The sequence below is a fragment of the Oncorhynchus tshawytscha genome, linkage group LG08 (genome assembly GCF_018296145.1).
Source record: "Oncorhynchus tshawytscha isolate Ot180627B linkage group LG08, Otsh_v2.0, whole genome shotgun sequence".
NCBI classification, from domain to species: Eukaryota; Metazoa; Chordata; class Actinopteri; order Salmoniformes; family Salmonidae; genus Oncorhynchus; species Oncorhynchus tshawytscha.
Window position 1 is genome coordinate 60,866,827 of NC_056436.1, and position 25,596 is coordinate 60,892,422.

The 25,596-nt window shown below is 44.1% G+C and overlaps 2 protein-coding genes across 5 annotated transcripts in view; one reads left to right on the top strand and one right to left on the bottom strand.

The window, feature by feature from the left end:
- The window catches only part of mcf2a (MCF.2 cell line derived transforming sequence a), a 32,651-nt gene extending 18,668 nt beyond the window's left edge, over positions 1-13,983 (top strand). For 2 of the 4 annotated variants that reach the window (XM_024429240.2, XM_024429243.2), the window contains 19 exons: positions 63-254; positions 545-736; positions 989-1,160; positions 2,894-2,973; positions 3,234-3,319; positions 3,421-3,487; positions 3,574-3,689; positions 5,264-5,333; positions 5,470-5,562; positions 5,735-5,827; positions 6,285-6,413; positions 6,602-6,823; positions 7,154-7,246; positions 7,596-7,837; positions 9,047-9,147; positions 10,306-10,418; positions 10,618-10,730; positions 11,531-11,639; positions 11,763-13,983. In XM_024429240.2, coding sequence (XP_024285008.1) covers positions 63-254; positions 545-736; positions 989-1,160; positions 2,894-2,973; positions 3,234-3,319; positions 3,421-3,487; positions 3,574-3,689; positions 5,264-5,333; positions 5,470-5,562; positions 5,735-5,827; positions 6,285-6,413; positions 6,602-6,823; positions 7,154-7,246; positions 7,596-7,837; positions 9,047-9,147; positions 10,306-10,418; positions 10,618-10,730; positions 11,531-11,639; positions 11,763-11,846 — 2,367 coding nt within the window. In that variant the 3' untranslated portion in view covers positions 11,847-13,983. The remainder of the gene's footprint in view (positions 1-62; positions 255-544; positions 737-988; positions 1,161-2,893; positions 2,974-3,233; positions 3,320-3,420; positions 3,488-3,573; positions 3,690-5,263; positions 5,334-5,469; positions 5,563-5,734; positions 5,828-6,284; positions 6,414-6,601; positions 6,824-7,153; positions 7,247-7,595; positions 7,838-9,046; positions 9,148-10,305; positions 10,419-10,617; positions 10,731-11,530; positions 11,640-11,762) is intronic. The other 2 variants (XM_024429242.2, XM_024429241.2) reach the window with 2 other exon arrangements.
- Positions 13,901-18,844, bottom strand: f9a (coagulation factor IXa). Its single transcript, XM_024429244.2, has 8 exons — positions 18,702-18,844; positions 18,414-18,583; positions 18,263-18,287; positions 17,802-17,915; positions 17,168-17,302; positions 16,785-16,996; positions 14,974-15,100; positions 13,901-14,782 (listed from the first exon to the last, which is right to left on the bottom strand). The coding sequence occupies exons 1-8, from the start codon at positions 18,826-18,828 to the stop codon at positions 14,202-14,204; spliced, it is 1,491 nt and encodes a 496-aa protein (XP_024285012.2). The 5' UTR covers positions 18,829-18,844; the 3' UTR covers positions 13,901-14,201.
- Positions 18,845-25,596: the final 6,752 nt, after the last annotated feature.

Sequence of the window (25,596 nt, forward strand, 5' to 3'; positions counted from 1 at the left end):
TGTGTGTAGACCTCCTGCATGTTATTGTATGTAATTGACAGTGGTGTCCTGGGTGTTGCTAGGAGGAGATGGCCCGTGCCCAGACCATCATCCTCCATGGTCACCAGCTGGCAGCCTGTCACCACTACGCCATGGCCCTGATCGTGCAGCGCTGCAACGAGCTACGTCACCGCTGTGACACGCTCAGTAAGGCTCTGAGGGCCAAACACACACACCTCTCCCAGACCTACCAGCTGATGCTACGCTTGGATCAGGTAGAGGACACACACATACACACATTTATTTACACTAATACACACAGGTGAGCACACACACAAACACAAACAAGCATTTTGTTATTACACCCGCAATAACATCTGCTAAACACGTGTATGTGACAAATACCATTTGATTTGAGTATTTAGCTGTTGATCTGCATAGATGAAATGCTGGCACAAAACCATGCACTGAAATATATTTGGTTACCTTTATTCTCTGTCAAGTGCTAACGTATAGCCGATTATGATTGGTCAGTGTGCATGACATTGTCTCGTCCCCACCATAGGCCCAGAGTTGGTGTGACGACGGGGCCTACTTGTTGGCCCAGCAGCTGGTGGAAAAGTTCCAGTCTAAGGAGGGGGCCCAGGCTGCTCTGAAGGACATAGACAGATTCCTGGAGGGGGCTCCGTCTCTCCTCAGCTCAGGACATGACCTCCTGGCCGTGGAGTTTGAGTCTGTCCTCACCCCAGAGATACAGGTTAAACACCAACCAGTGTCTCTCATTCACAAACAGCTCTATGGTTTAAAGAGAAAAGCCCTCTGTAATGCTTCTCATGAACCATCAGTGTATAATCCATCACAAGGCTTTCTATACACATAATACATTACATAACTATAAAAGCCTATTTAGTGAACACTGTTCCACTAACACTGTTTTGCTGACACACTGCAGGTTCTGGCTCCATATAAATCCTCTAAGCCCCTCCCCTTCTTTCTTCGTCCTCCACAGGTCCAGATAGGGAAGACATTTGAGAAGCACACAGCGGTGCAGGAGATGATCCACAACAGACAGGTCTGTCTGAGGAAGCTGGCTGATAAACACATCCGTCCCATTCAACTGGTGGCCCCCCGGCCGGAGAACCCACCCCGTTCCAAGTCCCCACTATTCTCCCCCAAACATGGTAAGAGGAGGTAGGGGACACGCACGCACTTGATTCAGTACATTTGTCCCAGTAGATTAAACAGCATCAGACTGTATAGCTGACTGCTTCGGGCTAGAGAGGTTTACAGTACATGTTTCATCATCCAGCTGTCCACAGCCCAGGGCTTCACACACGTCTCTCCAGCCCTGCAGTGAAGTAGTCAAAGCAACCAACTACAGGATCCAGTAATGAGGAAGCCCACAGTGTTTGTGCTCGACCTGATTTAAAGATCTACCTGTTTTGGCCCAGCAGTATAATCAATCCTTAGGGGTACTGGGGCGGCAGGTAGCCTCATGGTTAGAGCGTTGGGCCAGTAACCGAAAGGTTGCTAGATTGAATCCCCGAGCTGACAAGGTAACGAATCTGTTGTTCTGCCCCTGAACAAGGCAGTGCACCCACTGTTCATAGGCCGTCATTGTAAATAAGAATTTGTTCTTAACTGACTTGCCTAGTTAAATAAAGGTTAAATAAATAAATAAAAAAGTGAGGATAGGACATCCAGGTCCCACAGGACCTATCAAACCACTACATTGTCATATCGCCACAAGCAACTGCTCTTTGTAGTGATGGCGCTATTGGGTAATGTAGTGTTAGGTAGTGTCAACTGCTGTATCGTCATGGCTTCATCAAAGCACATATATACTATACTCATTATTAACATGTTATCCAGACAGGTCTTGTGTTTTATCACCATTATTAACATGTTATCCAGACAGGTCTTGTGTTTTATCACCATTATTAACATGTTATCCAGATAGGTCTTGTGTTTTATCACCATTATTAACATGTTATCCAGACAGGTATTGTGTTTTATCAACATTATTAACATGTTATCCAGACAGGTCTTGTGTTTTATCACCATTGTTAACATGTTATCCAGACAGGTCTTGTGTTTTATCACCATTATTAACATGTTATCCAGACAGGTCTTGTGTTTTATCACCATTATTAACATGTTATCCAGACAGGTCTTGTGTTTTATCACCATTATTAACATGTTATCCAGACAGGTCTTGTGTTTTATCACCATTATTAACATGTTATCCAGACAGGTCTTGTGTTTTATCACCATTATTAACATGTTATCCAGACAGGTCTTGTGTTTTATCACCATTATTAACATGTTATCCAGACAGGTCTTGTGTTTTATCACCATTATTAACATGTTATCCGGACAGGTCTTGTGTTTTATCACCATTATTAACATGTTATCCGGACAGGTCTTGTGTTTTATCACCATTATTAACATGTTATCCGGACAGGTCTTGTGTTTTATCACCATTATTAACATGTTATCCGGACAGGTCTTGTGTTTTATCACCATTATTAACATGTTATCCGGACAGGTCTTGTGTTTTATCACCATTATTAACATGTTATCCGGACAGGTCTTGTGTTTTATCACCATTATTAACATGTTATCCGGACAGGTCTTGTGTTTTATCACCATTATTAACGTGTTATCCAGACAGGTCTTGTGTTTTATCACCATTATTAACGTGTTATCCAGACAGGTCTTGTGTTTTATCACCATTAGTAACGTGTTATCCAGACAGGTCTTGTGTTTTATCACCATTATTAACGTGTTATCCAGACAGGTCTTGTGTTTTATCACCATTATTAACGTGTTATCCAGACAGGTCTTGTGTTTTATCAAAACACATAGAAACGTACATCATTATCAACTTCAGCTGAGAGGTCATCTTTTGCAGGGGTCGACGGTTTGAAGTTCTCCTTCGATCTATCACTTCCTGGGAAGAGGACGTCACGGAAAAGCCCCGGCTCCAGAAAGGTGAGATGGAGGAAAGGATGATGTAAACGTGGAGAAATTAAAGAAAGTGAATAACCACAGTGGAGAAAGGACTTTAAACACTGCCGCAGTTCACACACCTCACTATGAATGTCACCGTGGCAACAGTACAGCTGTGATGTTTACATTACAGTTGGTAATCTTTCGGTAGTCATAAAGGCTTGAGGTGGATTTCCTTCTTTAATCTGTGTTATCTGAGGATGTTAATCCTGGTTGTCTCTGTTTTGACCCGTCTGTCTCAGATTGAGGTGATGCATGACTACCAGGAGAATAGGAGCTCCCTGCTCTCCAGCCTGGAGGGAGAGGACAGCCCAGACCTTCTCAAACGGTCTGTCTACTCATCCTCTTTATTATCCCTCTGCAGTCTTCCTGATTCCTTATGTTCAGACATAATACTAATGAGGCCCTCTGGCCCTGTCACCTCCACAGTCACGTGATGAGGGAGCTAATCGAGACAGAGAGAGTCTATGTGGAGGAGCTGCTGTCAGTGCTGCTGGTGAGAAGATACACAGCAGCGTTTCACCATTTCTGGATTACTCCAGAGTTCTCTATGCTGATGTGTGTGTGTATATATGTGTGTAGGGATACAGGGGAGAGATGGAGAATCCAGGCCTTTCAGGGCTCCTGCCCCCCATCCTGCAAAGTAAGAAAGACATCCTGTTTGGAAACATGCCTGAGATCTACAACTTCCACAGCAGGCAAGGACACACACACACACGCACGCACACATGTATCCTGTGGTTTAGAGGAAGGATCCTCACTGTCATTAATGTTGTTTGATTCAATCTCACAGTTCATTGAGACTCCAATCATTGCATCCACATAGCCTCTATGAACTAATGCTTCATCTTAAAATCAACCATGTCTCCTGTACACTAGCTACACTGAGCAAAAATATCAACGCAACATGTAGGTGTTGGTCCCATGTTTCATGAGCTGAAATAAAACAAATCCCAGAAACGTTCCATTCACACAAGAAAAGCGTATTTCTCTCAAATGTTGTGCACAAATTGGTTTACATCCCTGTTATTGAGCATTTCTCCATTGCCAAGATAATCCATCCACTTAACAGGTGTGGCATATCAAGAAGCTGATTAAACAGCATGATCATTACACAAGTGCAGTTTTGTCACACAACACAATGCCACAGATTTCTAACATGTTGAGGGAGGTTGCAATTGGCATGCTGACTGCAGGAATGTCCACCAGAGGTGATGCCAGAGAATTTTATGTTAATTTCTCTACCATAAGCCGCCACCAACGTCGTTTTAGAAAATTTGGGAGTCCCTACAACCGGCCTCAACCGCGGACCACGTGCATGGCGTCGTGTGGGCGAGCGGTTTGTTGATGTCAACATTGTGAACAGAGTGGTGGCGGTAGGGTTATGATATGGGCAGGCATAAACTACAGACAATGAACACAATTGCATTTTATCGATGGCAATTGAAATGCACAGAAATACCGTGATGGAATTGTGAGGCCCATTGTGAGGCCCATTGTGAGGCCCATTGTGAGGCCCATTTCTCTTAAAGTATCTGTGACCAACAGATGCAAACTGTATGTGTTTTCCCAGTCATGTGAAATCCATAGATTAGAGCCTAATTTATTTATTTAACTTGACTGATTTCCTTCTATGAACTGTAACTCAGTAAAATCTTTGAAATTGTTGCATGGTGTGTTTATATTTGTTCAGTATACAAGCCAGTTTCCTCTATCCAGCTGTGTGAGTTAGTTCAAGTGTTTATTGGTGGCTCTGTCTGTATCACAGGAGGTTGGTGGCACCTTAATTGGGGAGGATGGGCTAGTGGTAATAACGGGAGTAGAATTAGTGGAATGGTATCATACATCAGGTTTCCATGTGTTTGATGCCATTCCATTCGCTCCGTTACGGACATTATTATTATGAGCCGCCTCCTGTGATCTGCATTCTCTATATCCTGCCTGCTGGGCCTGCTCCCCTGCTGGGCTGAATGGCTTAATTGAATGACTGCATGAGGCCCTAAGCCAATTAGAGCCTCTCTAACTGGTGTTAAATATGAGTTGCTCAAACAAGCATTTGATTATGCAAACGAGAGAGGAAACTTGCAGACACAGGGGGCTCAGTGGCACAGCTGTGTGGGTGACCCCAGTCATTAACTATGGAGGAGGGCAGGACATGGGGCCTACTGTGAGGCTGACTGTGTGGTGATGGTTGCTGCTGTGTGTGGTTAGGGTATGACCTATTGACTTAACATGTCTGTGACCTCTGACTCATGATCTCTTGCTTCGACAGGGTGTTCCTGCAGGACCTGGAGGGCTGCCTGGAGACCCCAGAGGGAGTAGGGGCCTGCTTTCTGGAGCGGGTGAGGAAAGTCTATAGTGTGTGTGTGTGTGTGTACATGTCTGTGGTTGTTTCTGAGCAATGTCTTTACCTACAGTATATGTGTGTTTGTCTTGCATGGATGGTGGGTCATTGGAAATGTTTGTGTGTATTTCCAGAAGGAGAATTTCCAGGTGTATGAGTGTTACTGTCAGAATAAGTCTCGCTCTGAGTCCTTGTGGAGGCAATTCTCCGACTGTGCCTTTTTCCAGGTGAAGCCTGTTTCTGTCTGTCAGCCCACTACTGCTCCCTATTGATACTTAGCCATAATATTCATTTTTTTTAATGGCACAAAATGACATATTACTTTAAATAGATTCACGGGTTGTGGTAAAGCAGTATTAAAGCCTTCCCAATCTTGTCCCTCCTCGACATATTCTACAGGAGTGTCAGAAGAAGCTGGAGCACAAACTGGGCCTGGATTCTTACCTGCTGAAACCAGTACAACGCCTTACCAAGTACCAGCTACTACTGAAGGTATGACACACACACCTCTACCCAGCACACCATGCCACTATTGCAGTGTCTCTATAGTAGATAAAACCATGTGGAACCTTTATCATAATTCAATGTCCCAAAATCCTGTAAATGGTAACAGCACTCTTACATAACCTAGCTCTACAGAGGGACATTCGTTTCAATGAATTGAATGCATGACATTAGGGATTACAGATTAAATTGCAGAGAAATCCCATCTGGTTAATGGGGACTGCTACCAATTTTCTTTCCTGTGTTAGTCCCTGTTAAATGACAAAATAAGGAAAATCTTACACGCAACTATTATTTTATAGTACAGCTGGAGAATTTGGGATTTCAACTTTTATCAGATATTGATGTGTACCAGACATTGATTTGCGTGTTTGTTTGGTGTGTGTTTGTTTGGTGTGTGTGTTTGGTGTGTGTGTGTGGGTGGGTGTGTGCGTGCGTGCGCTAGGAGCTACTGAAGTACAGTCCAGGAGGCTGTGAGGGGACCTCGGAGCTACAGGGGGCGCTAGCAGCCATGCTGGACCTCCTCAAGTCAGTCAATGATTCCATGCATCAGATCGCCATCACGGGCTACCAGGTGGGGCCTCCTGGTGCTGCTGACACTGTACAGCAAAGTGGTTGAATCTGATCATAGCATACAGTATATTGGCAATTTATACAATTCTGTCAGTATGTGTAGCATTAGATTAACTAACTAAACCAGTCCCTATGTGTTGAATTGTGTATGAGCCAGTCTCTGACCCTGTCTGTGTATTGTTCACCCAGGGAGAGTTGTCTGACCTGGGCCGGGTGCTGATGCAGGGCTCCTTCAGTGTGTGGATCAGCCATAAGAAAGGCCCCACCCGTATGAAGGAGCTGGCCCGCTTCAAGCCCATGCAGAGACACCTGTTCCTGTATGAGAGAGCCCTGCTCTTCTGCAAGCGCAGGGAGGAGCATGGAGAGGGTGCAGACAAGACCCCCTCCTACAGCTTCAAGCACTGTCTCAAGGTGTGTGTGTATGTGAAGGCGGTACTTTCTGACATGTGCTGCCTTTCAGAACTGTCTCCAGTGGGATGTTTGTTTTGGTTTGTGTGTCAAGGCGAGTGTGTGTGTTAATATGCACAGGGCATGGCGGATGGTGTCACACCACCTGATGTTCTCCTCTTGATTTATTATTGAGCCCCTGAGCTTCCTGCGATCACACGGAGGTGTTTGGGCCAGCCGTGTAGCGTGTAGCTGACGTGTGGCTGATGTGTGATGCATGACTAGTGCTTGTAGGCCCCAGGTTCAATCAGTATGTGTGTGTGTAACAGTCAGTGTGTGTGTGTGTCCTGACAGATGAGTGCGGTGGGGATTACAGAGAATGTCAAGGGAGATGTGAAAAAGTTTGAGATCTGGTACAGTGGCAGGGAGGAGGTGTACTTAGTTCAGGTAAGGACTACCTCTACTCTGTGAAGTGACTGTTGAAATGATTCATGCCACCTAGAAGCAGCGTATGTTCACCACACAAGCACTCTAGACAATAACCACCACCCACTGACTTGTTTGTCATCTGTGTGTTGTTCTGTTCTTTGTTGTGCCTTCTTTGTCAACTTCATGCCATGTTATGATTTGTTATGTATTGTTACAGTGAAATGTGTGTCATGTTACTGTGGTGCCATTTTGAAATCATGCCTGTAAGATGCAAATAAAATGTCTTCACAAAAAAATAAGTATTCTGTCCATCTTGTCATTGTGTTTTGTTACCATACATTGACTGTGTTCTATTCTTATCTCCCAGGCCCCCACAGTGGAGGTTAAGATGGCTTGGCTCAATGATCTGCGAAGGATCCTCACCAACCAGCAGAAACTTCTTAAAGGTTTTGGATGTCACTCACATCACTCTCCAAAGCACACCCAACAAAGAGTTGGTTTAATTCACCTCAGACATCCTCTCTCTGGTTCTCTTTTTCTCTCAGATGAGCATTGTGTCAACAACCAGATGCCAGAACACATTCAACTGTCTCCGCCCTTGTCTGAGAGGTATGTTGGGTGTAAAAGACACAGCAGCTCCCCACTGATGGTGTGAGTGTGGCAGGCAGTTATGTGACCTGTTGAGACGGTTATGATATGTGGTGTTGGGGAGCATATCAACAAGCAGGTATAAAACTGGGAAATAGAAAATGAGGGGAAGAAGGTTGAGGAGCTGATGTGTGAAGAGAAGATGTGTGTGAATGCTCCCCTCTCTCCTTTGCTGTCTGGTTGCTGTCCCCTCCCTCCTCCCCTCCCCCCTGCAGGGGTGTGCGGCTGTCCGGAGGGGCTCCTAAGGGCTGTCTGCCGGGGCTGGACTTTGTCTCGCTGTCCGCCAATGTCTTTCAGTGTCTGCGCTCCCGGAGTCCACACCCTCGAAGCCCCCGGCAACGCCCCCGGCCCCGCCCCCCAACCGACCCCGCCCCCAGCGCCACTGACCCGCCCTGACGCTCAGTGGTAAACTCAGCCCAGCTCTGCATGCCTCGGCCAGGCTCGGCATGGCCCAGCTTGGGGACCTAAACCACCCACAGGGCTGCTGTGTTTGCATACTGACCGTCATCTGCAACCCATTTAATAGCAGACTCCATTCGGCTCATAAAACGCCAGATGTGGTTTTCATGTCTTGAGGGACCAATGTCCCAACAGGCCTTCCATCTCAGACATCTTACCCCAAATGACTGCACCCATCTTTGCATGGGAATTTCAATTTAGCATGGAATGCTAAACAAAAAACATATTGATTTCCTCATGTTTCCAGCACCATAACTGCTTCTAAGATGGGGTTCGCTTTTTGAGATTGAATATAACTGAAATGTCACTAAATTATACTAGTTATTTCAAACCCAAGAAATATGGACCTCCTAATACACTGACGAACTAGGGTCTTGTTAAATGGAAACCAGATCTTTCCATGCGCCAGCATGTGTCTCAGTGTGAACTTGGTTGCACTTGGTCACATGGTTGCTATATGCTGTACTCTGTTTTGCTGCTCTGTGGGCTGTTTGGCTGGCGGCTGAAAGGTCATCATGGTGGTGTGAGATGAGAAGTTGTCCTTAACCACAGATCAAGGATCAGATGTTCCTCTGAAATGAGTAAAGGTTAGATCTGTGGCTAAGGGCAGCTTCTATCTGGACCATGAGTTCGCTCATTGATTAAGTCTAGTTAAATAAAGGTTCAATAAAATGTATACAAATTGATTGTGTCGTGTTGTCTCTCCCACAGCAAACAGCAGAGGGCGTCGATCAGCTCCGAGGACACTGAGTCAGGGAGGAGCAGTCCAGACCCCCAGTCCCACTCCCCTCAACACCGACGCAACCGACGCAGTGAGTACACCACTACCCCATACATGTACAGTAGACTGGTTGCCAGACAACTTCACCAAAATGATGTACTCGCATCAATGGGGCACAAGGCCTCGTGGTGTAATGATTTTTAAACGGTCTGATAGCTAGCAACAAGAGGCTGCCATGCGGGGAATAGTATGTCTCTTGTTTCAGCTAGTTGTATCTTGTTATTGATACCATGTCTTGTTTTGAGGTGTTTTGATTTATGTCACCTGTATGCTAATATGGAAAATTCGCTAGCTAGCTAACCAACAACTGTAACGATGTATTTGAGAGACAACTAGTGGTTATTGTGGAAATGTATGTTTTCAATAAACATTTGGAGATGAAATACAGTTCATATGTTGTCAATAATCCTTTTGAGTTGACAGTTGTTTTGCCCCTAAATTGTGCACGCATCGGTTTTGTTTCTAAGCAACCCACCTGTCTATACCCATAACATAAAGTAAATAGTTGGTAACTATTTGTAATTATGGTGATTGGGTCAACAATGGTTATTGGGTCATGACAGATGGTACATGAAACTCCTCTGAATTTACATTGGATTTATGTGGGTATTAATACAATTGCAATCCCGGTTCCCTAAAGATGCAGGTATTTCACATGAAGGAGCTGTGGGTGCATGGAGGAACTCTGGGGGGGGGGGGTACAATATTAAAATGATACTTAGGTGCCGATACTATATGTATTGCAATTCTATATGTATCAAGATTATATATATTTTTTGCGATTCGATGTTCCAAGAGAAAGCCATGCGAAAATTTGTTTTGGAGGTAAAAGTTCCAAAACCATTTAAACATTTTAGAAAGAAGATGCAGAACAAGCTATAGGATGATAAATCCTATGGTTTTATCGCTGGTACAGTGCACTAGCGCTAGCTAACATTGCAAGTCAATACTTGGGAGTCAGTATTGATATAAAATCTGCAAAAATAATAACGCAATACTCTACAGTATAGATTTTTCCCCCCTATCCCTTGAAAAAATATATTTTGATTGTCAATTACTCCGTTTTTAATTGTAATTTATCGCTATAGTTACCACGTATTTACTTCAGGTATTTCTGGTACTTCATTAAGGCACTATATAAGGAGAGACAAGCAAAATGTAACTCAAAACTAAAATGTGTAACTTCCAGGCTGGCCCGGTGCACCTCACTCAGTAGACATCTGTGAGGGTCTGGAGGAGTGGGGTGGAGGTGAGGACCCCTCTCAGCCTTCAGACACCGAGGAGGAGGACGCTACTCAGCTGGTGAGATGGGTTCTCTACAACATCAATACAACCACTCGTTCCTTACCCAGGACCTTAAATATGCTCAGAAAGGTTAAAGGAACCTCTTCAAACTCTCTACGTTTAATGTGGACACTACACGTTTAAAAGGCATACTCTAGTAGGCTACAGTTCTACATATCCTTCTCCTAGTCTAACAGAATTGTGTCTGTCCTCCCAGGCTCCAGGCAGATATAAGGCCTTGGCTGAATGTTCACGATACGGCCCAGATGACCTCACCATCAAGAGCGGTGATGTCATCCAGCTGCAGCACGAGGACGGCGAAGGCCACTGGTGAGTGTCGACAGTGTCAGTTGTCTGGTGGTAAAGTTGGTTGCCAATGGCAGAACCTTATTTGACACGGGTTTGACATGGGCTCTGGGCTGACTGGAGCCTAATATAGCAGGTGTAAAGACTTAACGACAAAACAGACAGCGTAGGAGAATGGTTAAAAGCAGCGTGTGGCAGTCCTATCGGCAACCATTTTATTTTAATTTCATAACAATTCTAAATGTTGAATGGCCACCATTCGTCAACACCCAGCAGGTTGTCTTCTGCACACTGCGGCGCTCCGCCAATTTCATTATCGTGTGTCCTGCCCTTCACCTTAAAGGTCCAATGCAGCTAAAGTTTGTATCTCAATATTAAATCAGTAAGTACTGTGATTTTTTTCAATTAAGATGGTCAAAGAAATACATTTGTTTCTTAACAGTGAGCAATTTCTCAAGCAAGAATGTTGCTAGGACTGTCTGAGAGTCCTCTGAGTGGGAAGGGGAAAACTGAAAGGCTTGGAACTCTATTTCTTATTGGTCTATTAACTAATTGACCCCCTGGTTGTTGTCACCAGGCAGACCAAAACTCCCATTCCACCAAAACAGGTTGAAATGTCATGTTTTTTTCAAACAGCTCTAACATTAAAATGGCCTTATCATAATGTTCACAATTTCTCAGTAATATTCAAACCTCAGTGTGATTAAAAAATATATATTTATATAAACAAATGTTTGTTTTAAATGAGAAACAGTAATATCACGTTTTTGACTGTACTGGGCCTTTAACTCCTCTAAAGCCTCCCTCCCTCACTCCATCTCCAGGCTGGTGAAGAACCTGAGTCGCAGACAGGAGGGTATCATCCCAGTCCCCAACCTGCACATGATTCTGGGAAACGGCAGTAGAGGACAGTCCACCAGACTAGGAGGTAAGGTTAGTGTTACAGTACAAAAGAAGAAGTTTCTAAAGCCATTTGTACTCTCAATCCTCCTCTCTGACATGTAGCTCATTAGATGGGTTTCTTTGAATCATTTGTGTCTCCTATCTTTTATGCAGATCCAGGGAAGGCCAGAAAGCTCAGCTCCCCTTAGAGGGAAAATGCTGTCTTCAAGTGCTCGCGGGACCTGGGAAAGTGGTTAGTCGGAACCTCGTATTTCCCACTTTGGAGGAGCTTTGGAAGGCAGCAACGCCTTTTGTTGGACCTTTACAAAGATTGACAGACTGAAAAGACAGATTGTTTTCCATTAGACATTGTGAGGTCATGACTGATGGAATATCTTAAACTCTGCTTCCTCAAAGTGCTCTGATTGGCCACGATTAGAGACAACTAGCCAATTTAAGAAGGACGTAGGAGTTTTAGATCTGGGTTTTTGATTGACATTTTTCTGGGCCAGTAACATGAGGACCTGTTTTTTTTTTGTTGCCCACCATGATGGACAGTGGACACTCTTTATGAATGTTACCCTCCAAACACTTTAGACAGCACAGGGTTCTACCAGCACAAAGGCACACAGTTTGGTGAAGGACAAGGGACATGTGAAAAGGTTTGGGACTTCAAATTCAATCCCCCACTTCCTCTTAGACCCAGCCAATGGGCTTTTCTGTTGGGCTGCTGTAGCTGGATTACATCCATGGACTCTCGCTCTCTGAGGGATTCTTAACCGTCATTGCTAATCAGTGAGAATGCAATTGTTGTTTGTACGTTTATGCGTTTATTCTTATGCGTCATAATAATCCGGGTTTTCGCCTGAAACATTTCTTAAAAAGAGACTTTTGTACATAGCTATGTCATTCATTTTGGATGTGTATACTTGAATGTTGGTCTATTGTTTGTTGATGTTCATTTATTCTACATGCTCATGTTGTTTAGGTGTCCATCCTGTCTTATTCCTTAAGGCACCCTTCTCTAAGCTCTCCAAGCTTGAAATGCCAAAACGTGCCGTGCCATAATGCCTTTTTATTCCTGCAATGTTGGAATCGAGCTCCTCTTTGATAAATGTACTGTTTGCTCCGCAGTATCAAACGCAGTCTTGCTTCTACCTCACATCTGACCGATACTCAACTGGCACTTTATTCATGCTTATAAGCAAAATGCAAGCTGAAAGAAAACAAGCGGAAAGCTTTACTATCTTTTCAAAGGCTCTAGAGAAATTGAGCTCTCCATGAACGTAATACCGCCTTCATATTTTCCTGATTCATACCTATTATTTTTCAACTTTATTTCCGAAGCTCAGTGTGTGTCAATGGCGAGGAGACACACCGCCCCAATATACATAAAGTTAAGATGTCACGGATGGTCAATTCCGACATCTTGTGAGGTGATGGTGACTGATAGAAGGGTACTCCTCAGGTCTATAGTGATATGGGGAAGATCTACTACCCACGTGGCGCCAGCAAAGACTGATGTCATTCTCCCCAGGATTTCACTCTGTCTCCCTGGTGTGACAGCACAAAATGGAGCGAGAGAGAGCTGGATCAAGAGAAAGGGAGAAATGTGCCACTCTCTCTTCCTCTACTCGTCTCCTCCACGGCCTTGCAATTAATCTTAGGCTTCCCATTAAACAGGATCATACAGCAAACATGAAATATACCCGCTATGTCGAACGCTTAATTAAATATTGATTGCGGACTTATATGAATTTACTACATCAAATCAAGGCCCCAGTCGGAGGCCTGCCTTTCATATGCTGCGTTTGATGTGGAAATGAGCCAGGAAAACAGCGGGAGCACAGCGCCACACTACTAATGTCTTCTTATTAATTCATTAATTAATTTTGCTATCAAGTTGTTCCTTCGCGGCGGTAAGCAGCTGTGCAGCCCAGTAAAATTGTCTATCTACCCTTAACGGAGACATGCTTGACTGCTGCGCGTCGCATCAATGGGTTTCTCTCCTCACATGGCAGAATTAGCTGGGTTTTCTTTCTTTTGCTGCACATTTTGCACTGAACTGTGATGTTCAAAAATAGAGACAGAAATATGCTTGAAAATGCTGTGCGTCTTTGACAAGCGCTGTAAGCTTGTTGCTAAGTGTTTCTCATAAGAGAACATAGCATGGCTAACTGAATATTGACCGAACGTGGCAGGTTTCAGGTTTTTATTATTGTTCTTCAGTCATCGTTGTTGATTGGCTGCTTTTTTATACCGCTTCAGTATTGTATATAGACAAAATAAAGTATTTATTGAAATAATACAGGTTTCTTCTGCGCCTTAGAGTTTAATGTTTTTTTTTTCTATATTAGAATACAATAAAGCAGTGTTAGTTGCTTGCATACAGCCATTTGCCAGTAAATGATAGTTTTTGTTTTCTGAATAAGCATAATAAATGTTCAGTAGGCATAAGCATCTGTTCCATACAGGTCTATCATGTAAAGCTTATCTTCACCAGCTACAAGAAGACACTCTCTATTTGAATACAAAACAGACACATCTCCTGAACCCCCAAAAGACCTGGAACAAAAAAAGCCAGCGTGGGCCCTGAGGGTCAAAGGTCAGGGGTTAGTCATCCAGGACGTCATGCAGCATGCGCTTGGTCACTGACATAACGTGACGTATCCATCTATAGTAATGCGACACTCTGGTGTATACCCCATACTTCCCATCCTTGGCACACTCCTCCCCCCAGCTCACTATCCCTGTCAGGAACCAGGTGTCATGGTAACGGTTGGTATGGGGACCCCCGCTGTCCCCCTGGCACGAGTCTTTGGCCACGTGAGCATAGCCGGCACAGAACATATACTTGGTGATACGGGCACTACTGCTATCCTTACACGACGTCCTCTCTGTAAATGGCACCTCTACCTTCTGTAGTAAGTGAGACGTGGCCCCCTGGAAGCGTGTGCGACCCCAGCCACTGACCGTAGCCGGGGATTGATCCTTCACCAGGTCCTCGGTGAAGACCTTGGGCCCCAGGCAGATGGGTCTGGCGTGGGAGGAGAATGTGATGGGGTTGTGCAGGCGCAGCAGGGCGATATCGTGGTTGTACAGACTCTGCTGGGAGTCGTAGAGTGGATGTTTGTACTGCTTCGACACCTCGTGGTCCTGTTCCGTGCCCTCTTTGTCATTGATGTTATGCTCCCCTGGAGAGGTACAATAACTCAATTAAGTAATCCATCTGTAATCAATATGAGTCGTCCTAGTAGAGAATTTAGTTTTAGTCATAGATGCAATGAAATAGATACAAATCATACACCTATGAACACGCTCCTGTGTAAAGTAGTGAGAATGTACCGTAGCTGAGCTAAAAAAACTAACCGGAATTGTGCCTTACCCACTCTGACGAAAAAAGATCCCTGCTGTCCCTCCACCAGACAGTGGGCAGCAGTGATGACCCACAACTGACTGAGGATAGAGCCCCCACAGAAAACCTGACCACTGGGCCTCTGCACCAGAGCAGCCTGGGGGAGTAGAGAACAGGGAGAGCCCGTTACATACAGTACCAGTCTAAAGTTTGGACACACCTACTCAAGAGTTTTTCTTAATTTGAACTATTTTCGACATTGTAGAATAATAGTGAATAAATACATCAGAACTATGAAATAACACCAAAGAAATCATGTAGTAACCAAAAAGTGTTAAACAAATCAAAATATATTTTAGATTCTTCAAAGTAGCCATCCTTTGCCTTGATGACAGCTTTGCACACTCTTGGCATTCTCTCAACCAGCTTCACCTTGAATGCTTTTCCTACAGTCTTGGAGTTCCCACATATGCTGAGCACTTGTTGGCTGCTTTTCCTTCACTCTGCGGTCCAACTCATCCCAAACCACTTAAATTGGGTTGAAGTTGGGTGATTTTGGAGGCCAGGGCATAATATGCAGCTGTCCATCATTCGCCGCCTTGGTCAAATAGCCTGGAGGTGTGTTTTGGGTCATTGTCCTGTTAAAAAACAAATGATAGTCCTGCATATGGAGGACAAGCGCAAACCAGATGGGAAGGCGTATCGCTGCAGAATGCTGTGGTAGCCATGCTGGTTAAGTGTGCCTTGAATTCTAAATAAATCACAGACAGTGTCACCAGCAAAGCACCATCACACCTCCTCCTGTATGCTTTACGGTGGGAACCACACATGCGGATATCATCAGTTCACCTACTCTGGGTCTCACAAAGACATAGCGGTTGGAACCATAAATCTCAAATTTGGACTCATCAGACCAAAGGACAGATTTCCACTGGTCTAATGTCCATTGCTCGTGTTTCTTGTTTCTTGGCCCAAGCAAGTCTCTTCTTATTATTGGTGTCCTTTAGTAGTGGTTTCTTTGCAGCAATTTGACCAACAGTTGATGTTGAGATGTGTCTGTTACTTGAACTCTGAAGAATTTATTTGGGATGTAATTTCTGAGGCTGGTAACTCTAATGAACTCTGGGTCTTCCTTTCCTGTGGCGGTCCTTATGAGAGCCAGTTTCATCATAGCACTTGATGGCTTTTGCGACTGCACTTGAAGAAACTTTCAAAGTTCTTGAAATGTTCTGTATTGACTGACCTTCATGTCTTAAAGTAATTATGGACTGTTGTTTCTCTTTGCTTATTTGAGCTGTTCTTGGCATAATATGTACTTGGTCTTTTACCAAATAATGCTATCTTCTGTAAACCACCCCTACCTTGGCACAACACAACTGATTGGCTCAAACACATTAAGGAAAGAAATTCCACAAATGAACTTTTAACAAGGCACACCTGTTAATTGAAATGCAATTCAGGTGACTACCTCATGAAGCTGGTTGAGAGAATGCCAAGAGTGTGCAAAGCTGTCATCAAGGCAAAGGGTGGCTACTTTGAAGAATCTCAAATTTCAAATATATTTAGATTTGTTTATCCCTTTTTTTGGTTACCACAGGATTCCATATGTTTTATTTTATGGTTTTGATGTCGTCACTATTATTCTACAATGTAGAAAATAGTAAAAATAAAAACCTTTTAATGTATAGGTGTGTCCAAACTTTTGACTGGTACTGTATATCGGCCCTTACATGGTAATAATAATATATATGGGTTGTATGTAGCTCTTTTCAATGACCCAGAGATGCTTAGACACACATTCACCAGTGCATAGTGCATCTTGGTATTTTCCCCTCTCTTACCTGCCATGGGATATCTCCCGGGGTGACTGTGTCGCCACCTACAATACGTATTCTGACGTTGAGGTCTCCGACAGGGGGCTTGGTGGTATTGGCTGGGGTGAGGGAGGGGGTTGTAGTGACGTTGGCATCTGATCTTGTGTTCTTACGGGGGAGTAATGATCTAGACATGTCCGTGATCACAGTCCGCCTGTCTCTGCCACAAGGAAACTCCACTGGTGGTATACAAATCCAAATTAAGGAGGGCTGGGTGGTAACTCTACATCAAGTTACTCTACACCAATGACGTAGCGTTGTAATCACACTACTGTATTGACATGTTGCTACACAGTACTTTAGCAAGATTATGGTAAAGGTATAACAAGACGTGTGAATGTTGTGGCTACCTTCAGGATTGCAGTTGACTCGATCCTGCGCCAGCTTGTAGCCCTCTGCACAGCTACACTCTGCCCCATAGGTGTCCAGGTTCTCACAGAAGTGCATACATTCTCCATTATTCACTGCACACTGTCTAACTGTTACTGTGGGGAGAAACCTACATCAATTACCCACATCTAAAGAGATGAGGCATGTTAAATAATATAGCAAATAGAAGTAAGTATGGTTGCGATTGTTATTTTTTACATTTATTTGACCTTTATTTAACTAGGCAAGTCAGTTAAGAACAAATTCTTATTTTCAATGACGGCCTAGGAACAGTGGGTTAACTGCCTGTTCAGAGGCAGAACGACAGATTTGTACCATGTCAGCTCGGGGATTCGAACTTGCAACCTTTCGGTTACTAGTACAACTCTCTAACCACTAGGCTACCCTGCCGCCCCAACGTGGTTTTATAACCGTGTTATCGCAATGTTATAGGAGTGACGTCCAGACGGAGTTTACATAGAGCGTCCTCAACTGGTTTAAGCTGGACCAACCTGCCCCGAACTGACTGAAATGGAGGACATTTGTCATGGCCTATGCTCCTTATAGGAGCCAATGGCTTAAGTCAAGTAAGCCATTACGATGTTATTACTGTACCTATCTCACAGTTCGTCCCAGTGAAGCCTCGTAGACAGATGCAGGAGTAGGATCCTTTCTGGTCTTTACATGAGCCCTGGTTTAGACAGGGGGACGACTTACACTGGTCCCCATCTGATACATAACAGAGCATTATTGATGCAATTTACGTTACACCAAGTTTCATAAACACACACACACACGATAACATACACATACCCACTATACGCACTATACATACACATGGATTTATTACTGTAGATATGTGGTAGTGGTGGAGTAGGGGCCTGAGGGCACACAGTGTGTTGTGAATATATTGTAATGTTTTTAAAATTGTATAAACTGCCTTCATTTTGCTGAACCCCAGGAAGAAATAAATAAATACAAACACTGCTAAACCCACACACCACACACAGCTCTGAGTCACAGCTTAATCCCTTCTGTTTGTGCCAACACAACAGTTAATCATTAAGCAAAGTCACCTTCATAAGCGGCCCAAAACTCCATCTGAAAAATAAATACAGAATCTTCAGAATATCACAAGTTAACCCATTCATTACACAGTACCGGATTCATGGTGGAGTCTAACCCCACCATACACACACACACACACACACACACACACACACTCACCGTCTTCTCTTCATTCTCAAATGCTTCCCTGGCCTCCTCCAGGTCACACCTCTCCTCCAGACACTCTCTCTCCAGGTTCCCCCATAACAGCTCCTCGAAAACCCCTGTGTTGTGGCGCCTCTGTCTCCTCAGCACACTGTCTGCTGCCTGGCCTGACAGGAACACTGGGGCTGGAGGGCCAGAGGGAGATGGTAAGGCTGTTACAGTCATGGCTGGTGCATAACTGACAGTAATATTGTTACTAGTGAGACACCTACTGAAACCATCAGCAGTCAGAGCAGGACTTACCTCCCCAGCCCAGCCGGCAGTCTAGCAGCATCACACACAGGAGGAGGATTAGGTAAACTGTTGCCATCCCTGTCTGATCTGATACTCTGGTATCACAATGCCCAATGCAGAGAAACACACACACCATGGACACACTCTCACCCACTCCAAAGTACAGCTGTCTGTTTACTCTTGAACCACAGCGGCAGGGTATGTTTGCTGTTAGTTTGTTTAGAGGCAAAACATTGACATACTGTGGTGGATTTATAATTTTCTATTTGTACTTTTTGACCAGCCAGGTCAATTAAGAACAACAGCTTCTTATTTATAATGATGGGTTGGCTGGCTGGTGTAAGTATCCGTGTACATCCTTTTGTGAACGGATTGTTTTTACATGTTTTTTTTTCTCTGTGATGACTGATTTTTTTCGTCGTTCTCTGATGTGTTCCTCTAGGTTTGGACTGCAATCAGAAACGGAGAGAACCCCCGTCTTCAACAAAACATGCATTTCAGGTAATATACCACTAGATGGCGCACATGTCTATCAAACAATGTCTACCAAAGCTTTGATTGAACATCACGTCATACTGTACGCACACACCCACTGAGACGAAAGGGCTAGTGGTTAGCAGTTTCCCTGACTAGCTCACATTACCAGTACAAACCCCAGGGACCTCATTTATCAACCGTGCGTAAATGTCTCACTAAATTCTGGCGTACGTGGAAATTCTAGGATTTGTGTGTGCCAAAAATGATTGGGATTTGTCAAACTGTCGCACGCAACATATGCATGCTTTCATTGATAAATCAGATCCATAATATATTATATGTGTGCTGGTGAACGAGCGCTACAACCCCGCCTGAAAACGCCCTCCATTCATTCACATTTGATGGAAACAAAAACACCCACATTTGTTGTATGATTTGGAAATGTTGGAAAGTGCAATATCACATTTCTGTAGAGTTGTGGGCAGAATGTTTCGATCTTTTGCAGGGACTTTTTCAAACTAAAATGCAAACTAATCGTCTACACCGAGTGCCAAACACTGGCTGTGCATTATGCACAATTGATTGCCTTTTCAAACAATTTAAAAGTAAATGCTACAGCTCACACTATGCAAAAATAATAATGGTTGTTCAATATTCTGTTTGTCAACTGATGATTGTGTTTCTATCTCCTGTCTTGGTATAGGCTCTGAGATTAAAGAGGCTATAATGTCGCGCTCCTATCTCAGTCACTGCAATATTGCCGCTTCTATACTGTAGGTTACCGGTCTATTTACTTTCGAGCATGCTTGGCTATCGAATGAGTGGTGGATAAATGGTAGCCTAATATTTGTTGTGTAACGGGAGTAAAAATGTTGTCAGAAAATATTATTATGATTTGGGCCCATATAATAAAAGTCAAAGAAACACTTTTACTCTACATGCTGTTATGAGATCACCTTACCAACGGCAAACGCATTTGTTTTATCTGTAGCCTACGTTGTAATGCTTTTATTAGCCTACAATTATTGTCATTCCTGTTCGTCAAACACTTCAATTTCCCTCAAAATTACACCGTTTGCTTGTAATACAGTTCTTCAACCACTAGAAATGGTCTGAGATATTATTGGAGAAATGCACACTTTCCTGTCAAGTTTAAGATTAGGTAAATGCCAACCTTTGCGGGAAAAGTCCCACATGCAAGGATAATATTTTTTTGTGCTTATGCACTGTTGATAAATGAGGCTCCTGGTCCTAAGGTTAACCATACACCAGTGAATGGCTAGGCTAATGCAGCTCTCCTGGGTGCTGTGAGAATAGCGCTGATGCAGCATACTGCTGAGGGTCAGTGTCTGGTCCAACCCCAGTGTCACTATGTGGTACTATGTGGTCTGGCCTGGAGAATAGGAGCCCTTCCCTGGTCATATCCCCCTCCCTGTGGGGAGTCCCCGGGGTGCTCTGATGGAGCGCCCTATTGATCCAGACCATTTATATTTCATTGAGTCGTTAAACGGCTGAATAATTCATACTTCAGTAATTAGCACCGGGTTTTTATGAGAGAGAGGTTAGGGCGAGAGTAGTCAACATGCTGACTTTGTTTTGATAGCCATCCGCAGCTACACCTTCGTTCCTTTCTTTTCACAACCTTATTCATGCACTGTGGTTGCACTCCTGTATTTCTCCATGTGATCACCTCAGCCCTGAGATAAAGCAGGCATTTCCTGCCAAAGACCGCGTCAACCCATTACTACGAAAACATGGAAACGCATACCGTGCATAATGTCATTTCTCAACAGTGGATAGACCTACTCCATCTGTCCTATAGCCCTCTGACTCACAGCCCTGTTCAGCATGCTTAGTTGACATCTAAACAAGGCTGTGTTAGATGGACCGCGGGAATCTAGGATGGGAGGAGACAAAAGCAGTAGGATGTATAAAGCCAAGGCCATTGAGTTCCTTGGTGTATATCTCACTCCTGGCTGCCACACGTCCAGAGCACAGCAGGGAATTGGTTGCCGGCTTCAATTAGATAATCTGCTACAATAGTGGATCAGGGCCGGGCCCAGCATGTAATAAACACCCTGATGCCTGCTCAGTGTCATTGATTGTACAGTAGCTCTTGGGGAAGGCAATGCTGGCTTGGGAGGAGTGATGTGGCACTCTGAGGTTATATCTTTATAGATTCCACACACAACCCACGCCCATGTTGTTGCCTTTTCATCGGCTGCAGGGAAGGATTCTAATTTGTAGAGGGGTTATTTTTGAAGTGTTAAAACATCCCTCTGGCTGGCTGTGAATCGAAGTGCCTCCACAGACCATTCCAGTAGAGCCTGTTATATCTACACTAGGAGTAGTATGTCTCGATATACTCTGAATGGTATCCAAGGAATTCAGTTGTATACAAACATAGCATTAGCTAATGCTTTCAGAATGTTGACACACTCATCTAGCGCCATTACAACAGTCAAAAGATCTGTAGGGTGCAGTTCTATTACAACAGTCAACAGATCTGTAGGGTGCAGTTCTATTACAACAGTCAACAGATCTGTAGGGTGCAGTTCTATTACAACAGTCAACAGATCTGTAGGGTGCAGTTCTATTACAAGTCAAAAGATCTGTAGGGTGCAGTTCTCAACAGATTAGTTCAAGTCAAAAGATCTGTAGGGTGCAGTTCTATTACAACAGTCAACAGATCTGTAGGGTGCAGTTCTATTACAACAGTCAACAGATCTGTAGGGTGCAGTTCTATTACAAGTCAAAAGATCTGTAGGGTGCAGTTCTATTACAACAGTCAACAGATATGTAGGGTGCAGTTCTATTACAACAGTCAACCGATCTGTAGGGTGCAGTTCTATTACAACAGTCAACAGATCTGTAGGGTGCAGTTCTATTACAACAGTCAAAAGATCTGTAGGGTGCAGTTCTATTACAACAGTCAACAGATCTGTAGGGTGCAGTTCTATTACAACAGTCAACAGATCTTTAGGGTGCAGTTCTATTACAAGTCAAAAGATCTGTAGGGTGCAGTTCTATTACAACAGTCAAAAGATCTGTAGGGTGCAGTTCTATTACAACAGTCAACAGATCTGTAGGGTGCAGTTCTATTACAGCAGTCAACAGATTTGTAGGGTGCAGTTATATTACAAGTTATAGAGAGACCAAGGCCAAGCGACTAAACTAAAGTAACACCATCAAAGAGTATGAATTGTTTTAAGTTGCATTTCCAAGATCGAAATCAAGACCCATGCTGTTCTGCTGATGTAGTGGGATCTGATCAGTGACTGAGAACCACCACCAGGAGGGAGTAGTAACGACCGTTCCTGTCGGAGGTAGGCAGTATGTCTAGTGTGTCTACCTGCCTATTGAGCCATATCACCCTGGAGAGGGGCGCCAACTTTGGGAAGCCAGGAGTCAGGGGTTGGAGCCTCACTGAAGTAACCCTAGAGCCCTGGCAGCCCTGTACGATCCATCATGGCTGCCCTGTTGGCTATGTCTGTGTCGATTAGGGCAGAGACTGTGGAAAGTGAATTGCTCTTCTCAAGGCTCCTCTACAGACTCCTTTCAGCAGAAAGGTCTTAGCAGCAAAGCTGTGCCTAATCTCTCACTTTGTCTGGCTAGGTGTAACTTCTCGTCTCTGAAGCTCCTCGCAGCACTCTCCTCTCTCTGTATTGGAGTACTAATTTGAGTGGGGATACGCATCTCTGAGGTAATGCCTCCATCTACAATCCCATTGATAGCATAGCTTTATATATGATATCTACACATTACTTCTCTGTCCTCATCTGACTGGTGTAGAAGGAATCCGAGCTTTGCCTTGGTGCCAAAGTTATGGACTTAAGGGCAAGAGGACTGTATTGACATTGGACAAGGGTGGCATTGAATGACATTTAATGGGCTTCTGGTTGCCATTGGGAATTGCATAGGACCGAGATTCCCATGAGGGAAATAGCCAGGATGAACTTTAGGGACAACTCTGGATCATAATGCCTGCCTAACATTACTCTGCCTGGGGCTCTTGAAATATAGTCAATCCCAAGGACACAGCCTTTTTAGGTTAGTTTCCACTGCTGATCACCATCCTCCCTCGTCAGCCAGTCAGACAGGCCTTACATAAGCAGCCCAGGAGGACAGTCGAGATGATGAGGTAATGCCTGTCGGTGTGCATTAAGGCAGCTCTCTGAGTGGGGAGAGTAGGGATAGTACTCTACTCTGCTGTACTGCTTGGTGGCGATAGCTTCTGTAGTGTATTTATCACTGGAGCTGTGTTTGGGGGTTTGGAGCGAGACGACAGTACGACACACTCTCACTCCTCAGGTAGAGGCAAATGAGGAAACCCACTGCAAGGTCAGTCAAAGGGCGACTGCAGTCCTCACAGAGCTGGATGAAATGAAGATCAGAGCCGAGCGGGTGTGGAGGGAGAAGTCTACATCACTCAGCCTGAAAAGCAAGTACTGTGAGAACAACCTTCATTTTGTTTCTCAGGTCTTAAGAGTGAAAAGTCTTTGATCTTCCACAAAGTCGTTTTTTCCTCCCTTCAACGACAAGGGAAGTAACAGATGCCTTTCAGTGGAGCGATTTAGGGTTCTGTCACCCCAGAAGTATTGAACACCACGTACTTGCACAGTTTTGGAGTGTAACAGTTTTGTACTGCCCACTTGCTACCATACATGACTGATTCACCAGGGCTGTGGTTGTATATGATTCTTGGGTTTAGAACGTACTGTTCAGCATAGACCAGTAAGTAAGCATCAAGGACACACTATATGCCTGTACAACCTTCAAATCTCAGTCCCCTCCCCTCTACCCCAGCCCCCTGGATAAGGTCATTGACATTAATGTGATATTTGAGAAAGAATAGCTCTGTTAATTAGCCACAGTCATTCTTGAGACTGAAAGGGTAATGTTTCACACCCACATCCCCTCTCTCCACCCCCCTACCCCTGTCACTGCCAAACCCAACACTCTGACATTTAAACAAGCTGCTTGATATTTTGCCAAAGACAGAAAAAAGGAACACTCGCTCTAACTGGCTCACAACAGTGATCACAATCCATTTGACTTGAATAGCCCTGTTGAAATGTTTTCTGAGGGAGGTTCTGCCAGCACAGAGGCTCTCTGTATGCGGATACAGTTACAGTCTTCAATAATGCGGAGATCTTCCATTCAGAAAGCTATTAGTATGGTCAGGAGGGGGCACAATGAAAAAGAATAATGCCTCTATTTCATAAGAGCTGTGTGGGAATTGTATGGTAAAGATCTCCTCAGTCCGATTTTTAGGCCTACTGTTAAAAGAGGAATTAAACAATTACAGCCTACAATTAAGTGCTCAAAACCCCATTCCTTTCCATACCCCCAAAATCTCAATCAATTCAAAGTTTATTTGCGTACACAGATTAGCAGATGTTAAAGCAGGTGCAGCGAAATGCTTGTTTCTAGCCCCAGCAGTGCAGTAAGTGTCTAACAGTACACAACTAATATCTAATAATAATACTAATACACAAACAATCCCAAGAAAAATAGATAAGAAGAGAGACGAAATATCAGAACTCTCCCCGCCCCCTTTCCTCCCCATGCGCTGACTCGTGATGTGGATGGACTGACAGAAGCTCTCGGGCAGGGATGTTCAGCCACCGTTAACTAAAACTGGAGCTCTTAGCGCTCCTGGACAGAACTAGCTGAAAAGCCCAATGTTTGCTCACTGAATGTCAGACATGTGTCGGCTAAAAGCTGCAAGAGGCAGGGATGGGAGATGAGGGAGAAATAGAGGGGACTTGCATAGAGAGGACATATAGCATGGACATGGTTGAGAAATGTATAAAGTGCATTCAGAAAGTTTTCAGACCCCTTCCCTTATCACACATTTTGTTACGTTCCCAGCCTTATTCTAAAAATGATATCTGAAAAAAACATCAATATACACACAATACCCCATAATGACAAAGTAAATGTATTCAAAATAAGAAACAGAAATGCCTTATTTACAGAAGTATTTAGACCCTTTGCTCTGAGATGCGAAATTGAGCTCAGGTGCATCCTGTTTCTATTGATCATCCTTGATGTTTCTACAACTTGATTGGAGTCCATTTGAGGTATATTATATTGATTGGACATGATTTGTAAAGGCCCACATCTGTCTATATAAGGTCCCACAGTTGTCAGTGCATGTCAGAGCAAAGACCAAGCCATGAGGTTGAAGGAATTGTCCATAGAGCTCCGAGACAGGATTGTGTTTAGGCACAGATCTGGGGAAGGGTACCAAAACATTTCTGAAGCATTGAAGGTCCCCAAGAACACAGTGGCCTCCATCATTCTTAAATGGAAGAAGTTTGGAACCACCAAGACTCTTCCTAGAGCTGGCCGAACTGAGCATTCGGGGGAGAAGGGCCTTGGTCAGGAAGGTGACCAAGAACCCCATGGTCACTCTGACAGT

Coding starts and splice junctions, on each gene's coding strand:
- f9a (XM_024429244.2), bottom strand. CDS start 18,828: ATGGTGTGTGTGTTTCTCTGCATTGGGCATTGTGATACCAGAGTATCA. Junction 18,288..18,413: donor TTGAGAATGAAGAGAAGACG/GTGAGTGTGTGT, acceptor TTTATTTTTCAG/ATGGAGTTTTGGGCCGCTTA. Junction 16,997..17,167: donor AGTCAACTGCAATCCTGAAG/GTAGCCACAACA, acceptor GTATACCACCAG/TGGAGTTTCCTTGTGGCAGA.